The 14,191-nt window shown below is 40.7% G+C and overlaps 1 protein-coding gene across 1 annotated transcript in view; it reads left to right on the top strand.

Moving 5' to 3' along the window:
* Positions 1 to 14,191, top strand: part of DMRT1 (doublesex and mab-3 related transcription factor 1) — a gene marked incomplete at both ends in the record, with an annotated part of 108,052 nt that overhangs the window by 52,841 nt on the left and 41,020 nt on the right. The window contains one exon of the mRNA XM_081262693.1: positions 7,402 to 7,546. Coding sequence (XP_081118819.1) covers positions 7,402 to 7,546 — 145 coding nt within the window. The remainder of the gene's footprint in view (positions 1 to 7,401; positions 7,547 to 14,191) is intronic.

The raw sequence follows: 14,191 nt of genomic DNA, 5'->3' as shown, positions 1-14,191 counted from the left end.
CCCTCTTGGATTTATGCCTGGCCCTATGTGTGAATTCATTTCAGAAGTCAGGGACTGAATTTTAGATTGTGAATGAGATAAAGGTTAGTGTCTGACCCAGGGGCTAGAATGTACTGCATGAGTATGTAAAGATGACGAAGACACTAAGCTGGTCCCAGCCCGAGTCTGGTCTGCCCTCTCTCTTTTGAGAACCTCCTGCATGCTGCACAGGACCTTCCAGGTTCCAAGAAGAGGAAACACTTCTTTTAAAAAATTAGACTTTTACTTATTGAGATACTTTTTTTTAAAGGTACTTGCTTCCTCTGCCTGATTGATAGATACATCAGTGTCTTTTAAACCTTTTAGACTGACACACAGAAACCAATTCAGTATGTATTTACATATACAGACATGCACAAAACGCAAAGTTCTTTGAAATAGCTTTTATCCATCCATGCATTAGTAGACTCTCATATATTTTCTGTTTTCTTTATTCAGTTTCATTCCATATTATATCATTATTTATTTAGGTGGTGTTTCCTTATCTCCCTGGGTTATCCAGGCTAGTCTCTTGACTTCTGGGCTCAAGTGTTTCTTCCTCCCAAGTGCTGTGACTACAGGTGCAAGCCACTGAACCCACCTGAATTTCATATCATTCCTTAAAAAAAATTTGCTTTTTATTTCTTTGTTTTTTTCTAACATTTTGTTAGTTGTTGTTGGACCTTTATTCATTTTTATGTGGTGCTGAGAATCGAACCCAGCGCCTGAGCCACAACCCCAGTCCCAATTTGTGCTTTTTCTAACCAACTGAATTATTTCAGGGCCCTGTAAGGAGTAGCATTTCTGCCTTTTGGAAAACAGAACCTAAGGGAAATAAACTATTCTATTAGTGCCACAGATGCAGAGGGCAAAAACAACTGAGTAACGGTTCATAATATTAATTTGGGTTTTTAAAAGCATAGCAGTACTCACATCTTAATTGCTTTTCCGATGAAGACAAGCATAATGAAGCACTAATATGTCCAGGTGGAATCCCAGTGTCCTTTGGGATGTCTTTCCCTTAAAGTGTGGATCCCTGCTGCTTACCTCTCCACCTTCTCTGGGAGTTGGCAGGTGGTTCCCTTATGTGCTCACAGACAGTTTTGGTTCTGTATTTCCTGATGATTTGTTTATTTTTCTATGGGGCATTTTGTGACTATTTCATTATTTTTAATCTGCTTTGGTATTAATCCAAGCTTGGAATTTAGGTCCTTTCCTTTTATTTCTGCTTGAAAAGCCTCATCCACACAAGTCTCCTTTTGTTTTTGCATATCTCACAGATTTTCTCACCTTGGGAAACTGGTGTTTACAACTGGCAGCACAAGCATATTCCCACACACTTCCGCCAAACTAGTTTAAAGATGTATCATTTTTTAAAGTACCCCACCTCTTTTCAGTGGCACTAGGTATTAAACCCAGGGGCACTCTACCTCTAAGTGACATCACCATCCCTTTTTTGCAGGGGGTGTTTTATTTTAAGACAGGGTCTTGCTAATTTGCTCAGGCTGACCTCAAACTTGTGATCCTCCTGCCTCAGCCTCCTGAGTACCTGGGATAACAGGCATGTGTCACCACACCTGGCTACATTGTTTGCTCTTTCTGCCATGTCACATAGGCATCCTTATTTCTCCCCTCTTTTCCCTCCTCTTCTCCCCTCTCACCTACTCTCAGGGGAGGAAGGGCATCCTTCCCCTCTTGGGATAAGCAGCTGTTATATTATTCAGCATCTAAGTGCAGCCTGCACACTAGACATCCTCCCCTCAGGGTGCCCCCAGAACCCTGGGGCTCTTTGGGAATTCCTCACAAGAGTCTGAGTTCTCACAGGCTTGTCTCCCCATCCATCTCCATTTTTCCTCCTTTAAGAGCATTCAAAGGAATGGCCACCTAAAAGAAGGAGGGGGAAGTTAACAAAGCTGATTAGTAGAGAGAAAGCAAATCTTTGGAGGATTGGATGAACAGGAAAGGGAAGTGGGGAGCCATGGATAGTAGTAGTAGTGGGGAATCTGCCTGTGCTACATGATTTAGCCTGTTGATGTTTCCTTTATGCCTAAAGTATGTGCATAATGGTGATCACTGTTAGCCTGCATAGTAAAAATAATTCTTTCTAGCTGGGAAGTGTGCAGTGCCAGAGGATGAATGTGCATTTCAGTAGGTGAATGGGCACCTTATAAGGTGCAGTCTGTGATCTAGGACAGCTTAGATTATGTGGTTAGGTGAACGTGGGAACAGGTGTCCCATTCAGACAGTTTGAAAAGAGACTTATATTAAAATCAAAGACATCATTTACTGAAGGCAAAATTCAGCCCTGACCTTTACTCTTGGTTTTACCAGGAGACCTGAAATTCTGCAGCCTGAAAAGACTTGCCTTCTTTTGTAAAATGTTTCTGACCGGATAATCGAAGGTTCACCCCAAATGATTTAAAAGACCATGAGCCCCATGTCAGTGTCAGAGGACTCTACAATTAGAACTGTCATCCTACAGAACTCTTCTCAGGAACACCGTCCCCTACCTAAACTCCAGCAAGATTATTCTGTCTCCGTGAATCCCCTTTAGCCATTCACCTAGAAGGAGTGTTCAGTTCAGTGTAGAACTAGTCATTCTTCCTATCTGAAGCAAAGTAGACTCAATGAATAGAAACTTTTGAGAAAAGAAATGAGGTCAAACATTTTTATGCTTTGTTTATATTATCGTTACTATAAAAGAGAGCAGTTATGATGTATAAAGAGAACCTATGGTTCAGATTTATTGTGATGTATTTTTCTCAGCAATTTGATAAAACAAACCATTAAACTCTTACCTTCCTTTGGGTTAAGACTGACAGCATGTGCATTCTCTGCCAGCCCAGCTCCTGTCTGTGGGTCCTGTTCGGGCTCAGAGGCTGGGGAGGGTAATAAGATTATAAAACTTGCCTCTTGCTTGCCAGCTACCACGTGCTGATAATAATAGTAACGATAATTCACCAGAGTCCTGGGTTTTTTAAGTTTTACTTGGTTTATTTGTTTAATTTAAAGGAATTAAAAATCTAAAGAAACAAGGTAGCATTGCAAAAAGGAAAGAATAACATGCCCCTTGAGCAGAACTGAACAGTTCTAATAGTTTATAGCTTCTGCCCCTCAGTAGTGCTTTGCTCTTTTCTTTTCACTGGTGGTGAGGGGCTGAGCCAAGGTTATCAGGTTAGTTTAAAGCTGGGTTTCTCAACCTTGGCACTACCAAGATGTTGGGCTGGATACTTTGTCGTGTGGGGGACTCTCCTGCACATTGTGAGAAGATGTCACCTGGCCTTTGCCACGAGATACCAGGAGCACTCCCCTCCCCCCAGTTGTGACAATCCAAATTATATTGTTGATGTTGTATGCAGTACAAATATGAAATCCAACCATTATGTACAACTGTAGTGCACCAATAGGAAACATGGGGCAGGGGAGCGGGAAAATGTCTCCATACAGTCAGAAGTTCCCCAGGGACGAGGTCCCCCCCCCCCCCATGGAGAATTACGGGTTTAAGGTAAAACAGGTTTCAAAGTCTTCATTATTTACCCATTTTGTCTAAACCAAAAGTAGCAGAATTGTGATTTTTTTTCCAGTTAGAAGGGAGCAGATAGCAATTTAAAGTTTTAAATAGTATTATACTGTACCTTTTCCTGAGCTTTCTGGGTGAATTGCAGTTCAGATATAACTTTATGTTTCAGAGATATACATGCACTTAGAAACAAACAGGGCCATGCTTCTTTATGTGTGGGTAGTCATGTGGGTGTTGTTTGTGGATTATTCTTTGTGTTGGATGGAGCTGAATGATTGATAACCTCAGTAAGTTCACATTTTAATGACATCAAATGGAGTCTGACCCTTTGTATCTTTTCTTCTTTTGCTGAAAGTTTTCTGTAGCTCAGTGATCTTTTGGATTTGTTGGGGAAATTGAATGAATACGAAGAACTCAATTCCTAGTTTCAAATAATTCTTGTAATTTGATGCTTTCTAAAAATATAGAAAGGGAATTATGGGGATATTAGCATATGTATACGTTTGAAATTGTTTTTATTTTCCAGCAAGTTTTATTTTTTAAAAAAGAACTCTATCATTTATCTTTCTTCTCAGATAATATACATAGTGGGATTGGCACTGTCACAATTGACCTTTTGCATTTTTAAAGTAACACAAGGAATATTGTGATTTCATACTTCTCAGATGTTTAGAGATATGTTGATAATTTTAGAGTATTGGTTTTCAATCTTCATGACATTTTAGAATTAATTACTTGGGAAACTTTGGAAGGACCCAGGGTCCAGGCCACACCCAGACCAATTAAATCAGATTTTCTAGGGTTAGAACCCAGACTCTCAGTACAGGGTGAAGGAGAGCCCTTTTTGTAGTGAGACTCAAGGTTAAGAACTAGTGCACATATTTCTGAAGTTTTATTGGAACACAGCCAATTGATTTGCCAGTTGCCTAGAGGGGACTTGCAAAGCCTAAAATATTTACTATTTGATCATTTATAGCAAAAAGTTTGCTGACCCCTGATTTGGGTTTACAGTGAACATTTTTCAAACATTTTAAACAGATTAGTAGAAACTTTCACAGTAAAAGGAAAATATAGAGCATTTTGCAGGGCCTTGCAGGCTCGAGACCTTTCCTTGTACAGAGGGAAAACTGAAAAGCAGCTGGCCTGCCCTGGCACATACCTGTAATCCTCGTGACTCTAGAGGCTGAGGCAGGAGAGACACAAATTTGAGGTCAGCCTGGGCAATTCAGCAAGACTCTGTCTCAAAATCAAAAGGGATGGCCTTGTAGCTCAGTGATAGAGTGCCTCTGAGTTTCATCCCCAGTACCTAAAACGACCCCCCCCCCACACACACATAAAAAACCTGAAAATTATTTTCCTTGAAGGACTGACATGCACTCAGATGAGACTAGCTCCCTATCCAGAGTGGGGACGCACTGTTATTCATACCAGGGTGTTCTGTACTCTTTTGTTAGTCCCTTGTTGCTAACTTGGTGCTCATTGCTCAGACTGCATAACTGACCTGATGGAAGTCTGGAGACAGAAATGGCTCTTTAAGATGTGCTTGAGTTTCTTATTACCATTGCAACACTTCAGGAAGATGGAAGAGCCCTGAAAAAATTGTTGATGCTTTGGGGACATTTACAGGTAAAAGAAAAATAATAAAAGCAAAAAAATGCCACTTGCCATAATTTTCATCCTATCCCACTTCCATTGGAAACTTGGTGGTTATAAGCAGTTTGCTAAAGAATTTTTAGAACATTGGTTCTGGGCTCCTAAGTAAGAGAGAAAGTATCGTTTTTCAATCTCTTAGTCATCAGAGTGAATCCACTTCTCTGGGATTGCTTGTGAGGCAATCAGGCCCTACCCAGACCTAGCACACTGACTCTGCACTTAACAGATCCCCATGCCGGTTCAGGGAGTGCTGGGGAGCACTGATCTAATTGGGAACCTAGTTTGTTTGTGAAGTAAACTGCTACCATTGATTGTCCTCCCTCTTGAATGATTTCATAGCTCCCTGATGGGCCCTCCTGACCTGGGCACTCTCATTAGGGTGGCAGGCAGTTCTTGGCCTTGGGCTATTTTCCAAGTACAGCTTGCTTTGACCTCCTATTTGGTGAAGATTTATATGACAGAAGAAAATGGAAATGGAATGATTGGCCTAGAAAAGATGCCACTGTATATATTTTGAAAAGCAAAACGAATAAGAGTAGTTTGCTCATTGAAACTTCACTTGAAAGGAAATAACCACCTGTAATGAAGTCATTTCTACTTCTCCAAGGGGTGAGAATCTACCCCTCAGAGCATGCATTTGAACTGGGAAGATCAAACATGAATCCTTCAATCATCTCAAAGTATCATACAGAAATCAGGAACTTGCCACCAAACAATTCCATAGTATTCAAAATGCACTCAGACCACGGTGACTTGAGAAATTATCACAATTTAGATATTCATAGAAAATCTAGAAAGCCTAGAAACTAATTTTACCTGCCAGGTGTGTTAAGTTAACATACAGTGGATTTAAAAACATCATTTTTGAAATTAGTTCTTAATTCTGATCATGATTAGTTTGTCCTTAGACATTTCCTTAGAAAGACTGTTATTTAAAAGTGGCTGTCATCTACAGGCTAGGAGTGTACACCAGTGGTAGAGCGCTTGCTCTACCACAAGGTCCACAAGGTCCTGGGGTTGATCCCGAGCATCTAAATAAATAAGTAAATGCAGTACCATCCAAATTTAATTTTTAAAGGCAATATAAATCATCCAGCTCTGCTCTTGTCATGAAGATATGATGACCATGAGTTGAATGCTTAGTAGCTGTACCAGCTTCCATGCAGGAAACAATTCTAGATGTTGGCATAAGTGCCCCCTCTGCAATCATCAGAAGCACTGGAAAAACTGAAGTTGGGGCCCTGTCTATCATCAGAAGGATTTTTCCAGTCTTCAGAAGGACTGGAAAAACTGAAGTTAGGTCACATCTCCTGAGATTTGAAGGAAGAGATCAGGAAGCAATGGAGAACTGCTCTTTACATAAAAGGTACCCAGAGTCCCAAAGACAGGATCTGGTTTCCAGAAAAATGTGTGACTGCCAGGCCTGTGTGTCAGCTGCCAGCGCTCCTGGATGGGTAGCTTGTGCTTCCCTGCTGCCTTCCCATCCCCACTCTTTTGTGGTCACTAGCAAAATCCAGATCCCTTCTGAATCCAGATCCCTTACCTTTCTCCTTTGCTACAGGGAACGGCATAGAAGGAGATAGGCATGGACGCTGACTGACAGGACCCAGCATGGCATCCCACTGGGGACAGCTTAGTTTCCATGTTATTGTTTACAGTCTTCAAAAGGCGTCCTTATATGAATAGTATAAGGTAACCAAGGCCAGGTGCCATTTTTACCCAGAAGGAAACATGAAGAAGGTCAAAGCAGCTCAGTAGCCTCCCAGTAGGTGTGTTGGCTCCTGAGCATGGCTCTCCCCTCTCTACCACCCTATTCTTTTTAGTACTTGTTAACTGAGCATCATATAACCCACATGGAATTTTCGGGGTGCTTTTGAGGGGACCCAAAGATAGGAAAGTCACCTTAAGGGTACACAGTTCTAGTTTTTAAAAAAATATTTATTTATTCATTTATCCTAATTAGGTATATATGACAGCAGAATGCATTTTGATTCATTGTACACAACTGCAGCACAACTTTTAATTTCTCTGTCTGTATAAGATGTAGTGTGGCACCATATGTGTAGTCATAGGCACACTAGGGTAATGATGTCGGTCTCGTTCCACGATCTTTCCAGCCCCCAAACCCACACTCCTCCCTCTTTTTTTTTTTTTAATAATTGTAAAATGCAACTTTGGTCTTATTGTGTTCTTTCTTTTTTCTTAAGCAGATGAAAAACTCGGAGAATCGACATGCAGTGAGTTCCCAGTACAGGATGCATTCTTACTATGGGCCTCCCTCCTACCTGGGCCAGAGTGTGTCCCAAATCTTCACTTTTGAGGATGGCCCGTCCTACTCGGAAGCCAAATCGAGTGGTAGGTGTCTGCTCTCAGGCTGGCTTTGGGGGTGGGGAGAGGATATGCAGCCAACATGGGGGGTCCTAACCTCTTTGATGGCTGATATCTGTTAGGAACTGTTGGGAAGTTCCTTGTGTGTGAAGCTGAGATAACTATCCTTTAAAGTATTTAGCAATGGATTGATTTTTGCTTTGCTTGATTTTTTAATTTGATAATTTTTTCTGAGTACAACAGTAAGATGTGAAACTTCTATTCAAAAGCTAAAAATGTATTTTCTACAGGCTCAGCGTGCAACAGGGTCACTCTTGTTGGTGGTGGCAGTGCTGGGGATCAAACTCGGGGCCTTGTCCCTTCTAGGCAAGTGCTCTACCACTGAGGGTACACAGGGATACTTTAAATGTGGTTCAAGTCTCAGGATTTTTTGCTGAAGTGAATTTCTGAATACTGAATACTTGTTTTCCAAAGATTTTCATTTTAAAATGTGAAGGTGTATTCATCTTTTGGGGGGAAAATAAAATAACATAATAAAACATTTTTAATACAGTCAATCTCAGAGTTTATGCAGTAGCAATGCAAATAACTCTGATATAATGGCTTTAAAATAAAAAATGACTGTTTAATGAACCAAAGCACTTTGAAGTACACAATTCCTCAACTTCACTTTTAACCTTCTCCCCAACATTTATGCTGTGATGATAGGCAGGTCTTTTATGGCTGCTGTTTCCAGATGCTGTTTTTAAGTCCTTTATATTTATGCATCATCTTTTGATTTAGAAAATTGAGAAGCAAACACAGTCGAGGCAGTAAGTGGAAATCAGGGCCTTAGTGAGTGATTGGAAGAGACACTGATTTGTCAATGCTTACTCTATAATAAATAAAAGGAGAAGTTTGGTTTCCAAATAACTTGACTATGGAGATCATATTTGTTTGCAGAGCAGACGTTTTGAGAATCAGAAACATGCCTTGATTTTAAAAATCAGAACAATAAAATCTTAAAAAGCTGGGCAAGTTATGCTTTATTTGCTATATTAAAATAAAATATTGGCTTCCATGCCCATCTGCCTACCTTATGTATAAATATTGAAAGTTATGTCAAGCTAAAGATGTTAAATAATAAATAAAATGTTTTTAAAATGGTGGCTTCTATTAATATAGAATACGTAAGTCAGGGGAGCTAATTTGAACTGTAGAGACTGAAGTATACATTGCCGATTGCAGTTTCATTTTTATTAATAATCATTCTTTGGGGAGTGGGCAAGCATACCTCTACTTCATAAACATTCATTTTGTGTGCTCTATGCTCTATGGTCCTTCTTGCATGCTGCCTTGGATTCTGTATAAAATCTGGATCATAAGCTACTTGAAGACAGAGGACTCATCTCATATGCCTTTTTACTTGCTATGATGACTTGTTTGCTGCTTATTGGTTGAGCAAATGAATGAGTGACTGACACATTTTTGAGTGAGCTTTCTCTGTAAGGAACCCAGTCATAAAAAGTTCAGAAGCCTACTGCATTGCTTGTCTGATGGAGCCAGTGAGCAATTTGGGTTTGAAGCAGTTAAAGAAACGTTTGTTCAGATAGAAAATTAAAACTGAAACCCACTTGTAGGAAGAAATTGCTTGAGCTTCTTACTCCAGGAATAATGGAGTATATTTAGAAGCACTGGCATTCTGGAGACAAAGGTGTAAATTCAGAGCAGGGCAGTAAGACAAAAATATAAGAGGCAATTTATTAGAGCAGAGAAGAAGGAACTTAGAGAAGAGCAGTAGGCATGGGAATTTATGGCAGAAAAAGAAGCGACCAGGAGGAAAGAGGTTACAGTCCAGGAAAGTGAGGCCAGCATAGCAGTGCTCAGAGGGGAAAACTACTGGAATTTCTTGCAGCTTTTCCAGGGACATATAGAATTGAACCCATGGGTGTGAGAAGGCCCCAGGTTTGACTGCTTGGGACCCTCTGACTCCATTGCAGTTATCCAGAGCTCGAGCTGTGGAAATGAGTGGGTTAGCCAGGAAGAGCTACAGTGAAATCTCAGTAAATATTTACTTTGGAATTACTATGGATAAAGAGAATCTGAATTAATAGGATCAAGCCCCAGCTAATTTTTGAAAGAAATGTGGCTTTATAACTTCTAAAGATGTGCTGTCTTCGGGTGCAGTGCATGGCATTTGAACAGAGCAGATGGGAATGGAAAGGGAAAATTGTGTTTGGGGACAAGAATGCCCAGTAGACCATCTTTAGGGACATGGGATCCTATTTCATCTTCAGCATTGACAGAGTGGAGAGAACTTTGGGGGCAAGTTAGGCCCTTTGTTAAGTGGGGCTGAGGTGGGGAGGGATGGAGTGGGATGCAGTGGGTGGGATGAGGGACATCATTATACTTACTCATGAGAAATTCAGGAAGGCTGGCTAATTTACCAGTGCCTTTTAGCAGTCCTACCAATGTTAATTTAAGTTCCTTTGGTTTGTTTTAACAAATAAGTTATAATTTCAAAGAAGTAAATCAATTATTTTAAGGGGGACTTTTAAATGATTTGAAGAACATTTTTTTAATAGATAATGCTTTCTTTAAAATCCTATTTGAGTATAAATGTGTCTCTTAAATCCATGTTTCTTCAGTTTTTTTTTTAAAGGTAAACGTAAGCTTAGCTTCTCTTCAGCATCTGAATAAATGAATCTGACTACAGTGTTTTCCTCTGATTTTGCTGAAATTGGTAACATGAAAATAGAACGTTAAGGGGGAAAGATTCACAGGAGAAGTTTTCCTTTTCCCTCTTCACATTTTTTTTTAATAAACAAAGTTTGCACCATTCCCTCTCTTTTCTGTTTCCTGGAAAGTGTCAATGGTTGGATCAGAGAGATGTGGGCTGGGTCCTGTAGAAGCCACTGAAACTAAGTGAGATGAGAAGCAATTATAGGATTTTTAGCAGATGTTGTCATGTCCTGCTTGTGGTTTTTAGAGATGGCCCTGACTACTGTTTAAGAGTGGACCATAGGGATGCAAAGGTAGAAACAGGGAGACCAGTTAGAAGGCTGTTGCAGTCACTCTGGCAAAAGATGATCTTGGCTTAGCATGGGAGCAAGGTGATGATGACAAGTGGTTGAATTCTGGATATGTTTAGAAGACAGAACTCACAAAATTTGCAGATGGGACTGGGATACAACAGAAGGAAAGGAAGTGGAGGATGACTTCATGTTTTTGACCTGATCAAGTAGAAGATTGAAGTCTCCAAGGTAAAAGGGGAAAAAGAGGTTGGTGGGAATTAGAAGATTTCTTTTTCTGCAGTGTTGTAAATTGAACCCAGGGCCTTACACATGCTAAACAAACACTCTGCTACTCAGCTATGTTCCCAGATCCTAGGAGATTAATTTGCACATATTAGATTTGGAGTATTCATGAGGCACCCAGGTAGATTGTTAGGTGGGAGCTGGATATTGAGAGGAATATCCTGCTAGAAATGAAAATTTTGAGAATTCGACGATGCATTGATGTTAGTGTGATCCATCACCTAGAGAAACAGATGTAAATGGAAAGTAAAGAACCAAGGCTGAATCTGGAGCCCTCCTGCGTTTAGTGTTCTGATGGATAGGGAGCACCAGCAATGGAGAGGGCATTGAGGAGCACCCAGTGAGGAAGCAAGAAATTGCAGGGGAGTGGTGTCTGCAAGCCAGGTGAAGACAGTGTTTCAATGAGCAGAGCCAAACAGACTGACAGGTCAAGGGAGACGAGCACTGGAACTGACTATTGGCTGTTGCCAGGTGGAAATGATGGATGACCTCACTAAGTGGTTGCTTTTGTGGGGAGGTGGGGACCAAAGCCTGATTGTATATTAGTAGGGCATGGGACAGAAGAACGGGGCAGTGAGTATAGATAGCTCTTCAGGGAGTTTCCCCATAAGGGAAGTGGTGAGATGGGCAGTCACTAGAGGGGAGAGGAGATTGATAGGCGTGTGTGTGTGTGTGTGTGTGTGTGTGTTGATAAGAGTGGTGCAGTTGAGGCGAAAACTTGCTGATACAGCTGATGTGTGGGGACAAAATTGCTCTAGCAGTGTCCCTGAGTAGGCAAGACAGGATGGGACACAGGGCAGTGGTGGGTCTTGCTGGTGCTTTGTTAATGGTCCAAGAGAAGAGATGAGTAAAGGAATTGAAAATAAATGGAAATTTCATAGCAGTTTGATGAAGCAAGTTTATATCCAGTGAGCCTAATAAAAAACTGTGGCTTGTATTTTTTTTTTTGCCTTTCATTTTTTTTATTGAGGTAAAATACACCTAACACAGAATCATCATTGAACATTTTAAAGTACACAGTTCAGTGCCATTTGGTATATTCACAGTGTTGGGCAACTATCACTTCTGTCCAGTTACAAGTCTCTCATCCACCCTAGGAGGAGTCCTTGTACCCATGAGGCAGTTATTTTTTTTTTAAAGAGAGAGTGAGAGAGAGGGGGACAGAGAGAGAGAGAGAGAGAGAGAGAGAGAGAGAGAGAGAGAGAGAGAATTTTAATATTTATTTATTTTTTCTTAATTCTCGGCAGACACAACATCTTTATTGGTATGTGGTGCTGAGGATCGAACCCGGGCCGCACGCACGCCAGGCGAGCGCGCTACCGCTTGAGCCACATCCCCAGCCCCCATGAAGCAGTTATTCTCCTTTCCTGAAGCCCCTGGGAACCACTAATCTGCTTTCTGGACAATCACTCTACCACTGAGCCACATCCCAGCCTCCTCTAAAATGCTTCCTATCTAGATTTAGCCATTCTGGATTTCATGTAAATGGAATTATCTAGTATGTGGCTTTTTTTTCTTTTATTTGTTCTTTTAAGATATGCATGACAGTAGAATGTATTCTGGCATATTATACATACATGGAGTATAACTTATTCTAATTAGACTCTAACTCTTATGGTCGCACATGATGCAGAGTTACCCTGGTCATGTATTCAAATACAAGAATAGGAAAGTTATGCCTGATTCATTCTTCTATCCTTCCTATTCCCTTCCTCTTTTCCTTTTTTTCATTCCCCTTTATCTAATCCAGTGGACTTCTATTTTTCCCCTCCCCATCCTCCCTTGTGGATTAGGAACTACATACCAGAGAAGTGGTATGTGGCCTTTGTGTCTGACTTCTTTCTCTAAGCCTAATGTTTTCATGGTCCATCTAAATAGATCAATATTACATTCCTTTTTATGGCTAATATTCTATGATATGGATAGATCTCATTTGTTTATTAGTTAATGGACATTTGAGTTCATTCCATCGTTTGGCTGTTATAAATAGCACAAGTATGCAGTACACATCTTTGTTGGACTATCTGTATTCTGTTCTTCTAGACATACACCAAGGAGTGTATGTTAGTCAGCTTTTTATCACTATAACAAAATACCTGAGATGATTAACCTGTAGAGAAAAGGTTTATTCTTGCTCATGGTTTTGGAAGTTTTAGTCCCTGAGAAGTGGCACTATTGCTTTAGGTCTTTGATGGAGATGCCAGATGGCAGGGATGGGAGTGTGTGGTAGAACAAAACCACTCACTTAATTAGCCAGGAAGCAAAAAGAAAGGAAAAGGGCAAGATCCCACATTCTCCTTCAAGGGCACTCCCAAGGACCAGACTAAAGTTAAATGGAATTGCTGGATCACATACAAGTTCTTTGTTTAATTTTATAGAGGAACACCAACTCTTTTCCACTGGACTTTACCATTTTACATGCCAACCTTAATGTATGAGGGTTTCCATTCCCCATATCCCTGCCAACACCTGTCTTCCATTTTTTTTTTCAATTAATGGCTCTAGTACTTCATTTATATCAACTTATTTTAAAAGTATCACACTAGGGAGATTAGAAACTGAAAAAAATTAATACAAAACAAACCATAGGTCCTTCCCTACAGAAGGATGTAAGTGGAGGACTGACTCATGTGATAGTGTGACCAATTCCTAGTAACAGACAGACACTGTTCAGGGGGCAGTAGGGGGAACATTCTGGAAATGTTGCCTCTTCATCTAGTGACATTGCAGCACCTCTTTTTAATAGGTATGCACGTGTCTACAAGTGGGTAACAGTTCCTATCTGTAAATAGGCGCCTTTTTTGGCTCTTAAATGTAAGTCCTGGGGAACATGGCTGGATGACATTAACACCTGCAACATAGTTTAGGCTTAACATGGTGAAAGTGAACATCTTAGATCTTGCCTATTTTGGAATCTCATTTTAAATAGGAGCAATGGTGCCTCCTGTTTCTTTTGGGCTTCTCCTGCCTCAGACACAGAGGTAGGCTCCCACACACTCACCCTTCCTTCGAGTTGAACCTGTGTTCTTTCCAGGAGAAAAAGTCAGACGCTTGAGGTGGTGCTTGTATCTGGAGGTTTTCACATGTCACTTAACATGCAGAGGGTGTCAGATGAGGTACAGGGCATCTGCCTCTGCCCAAAGGTCAGAAATCCAGGTCAGTGGAAGGGCCTCTCAGATCGAAGACCTCGTGTTCCTTCAGTGACATCAGAGCACAATGCAGAGAGTCCTCTGTGCTTCCAAATGGGGCTTTTTGAATTCATTCAGCATTAGTGGTTTTGTAGGGCAGTGTAGATGTGTCTGATTCAGCTAATGTGCTCTTCCCCCATAGTAAGTACATGTAATATGGCTAAGTTGTCACCCCAGCAAATGGACTT

The sequence above is a fragment of the Spermophilus citellus genome (assembly GCF_964194105.1).
Source record: "Spermophilus citellus genome assembly, chromosome: 2".
Classification (NCBI taxonomy): domain Eukaryota; kingdom Metazoa; phylum Chordata; class Mammalia; order Rodentia; family Sciuridae; genus Spermophilus; species Spermophilus citellus.
The sequence above is the reverse complement of the archived record's forward strand: the minus strand, read 5'-3'. Positions and strand labels throughout refer to the sequence as shown.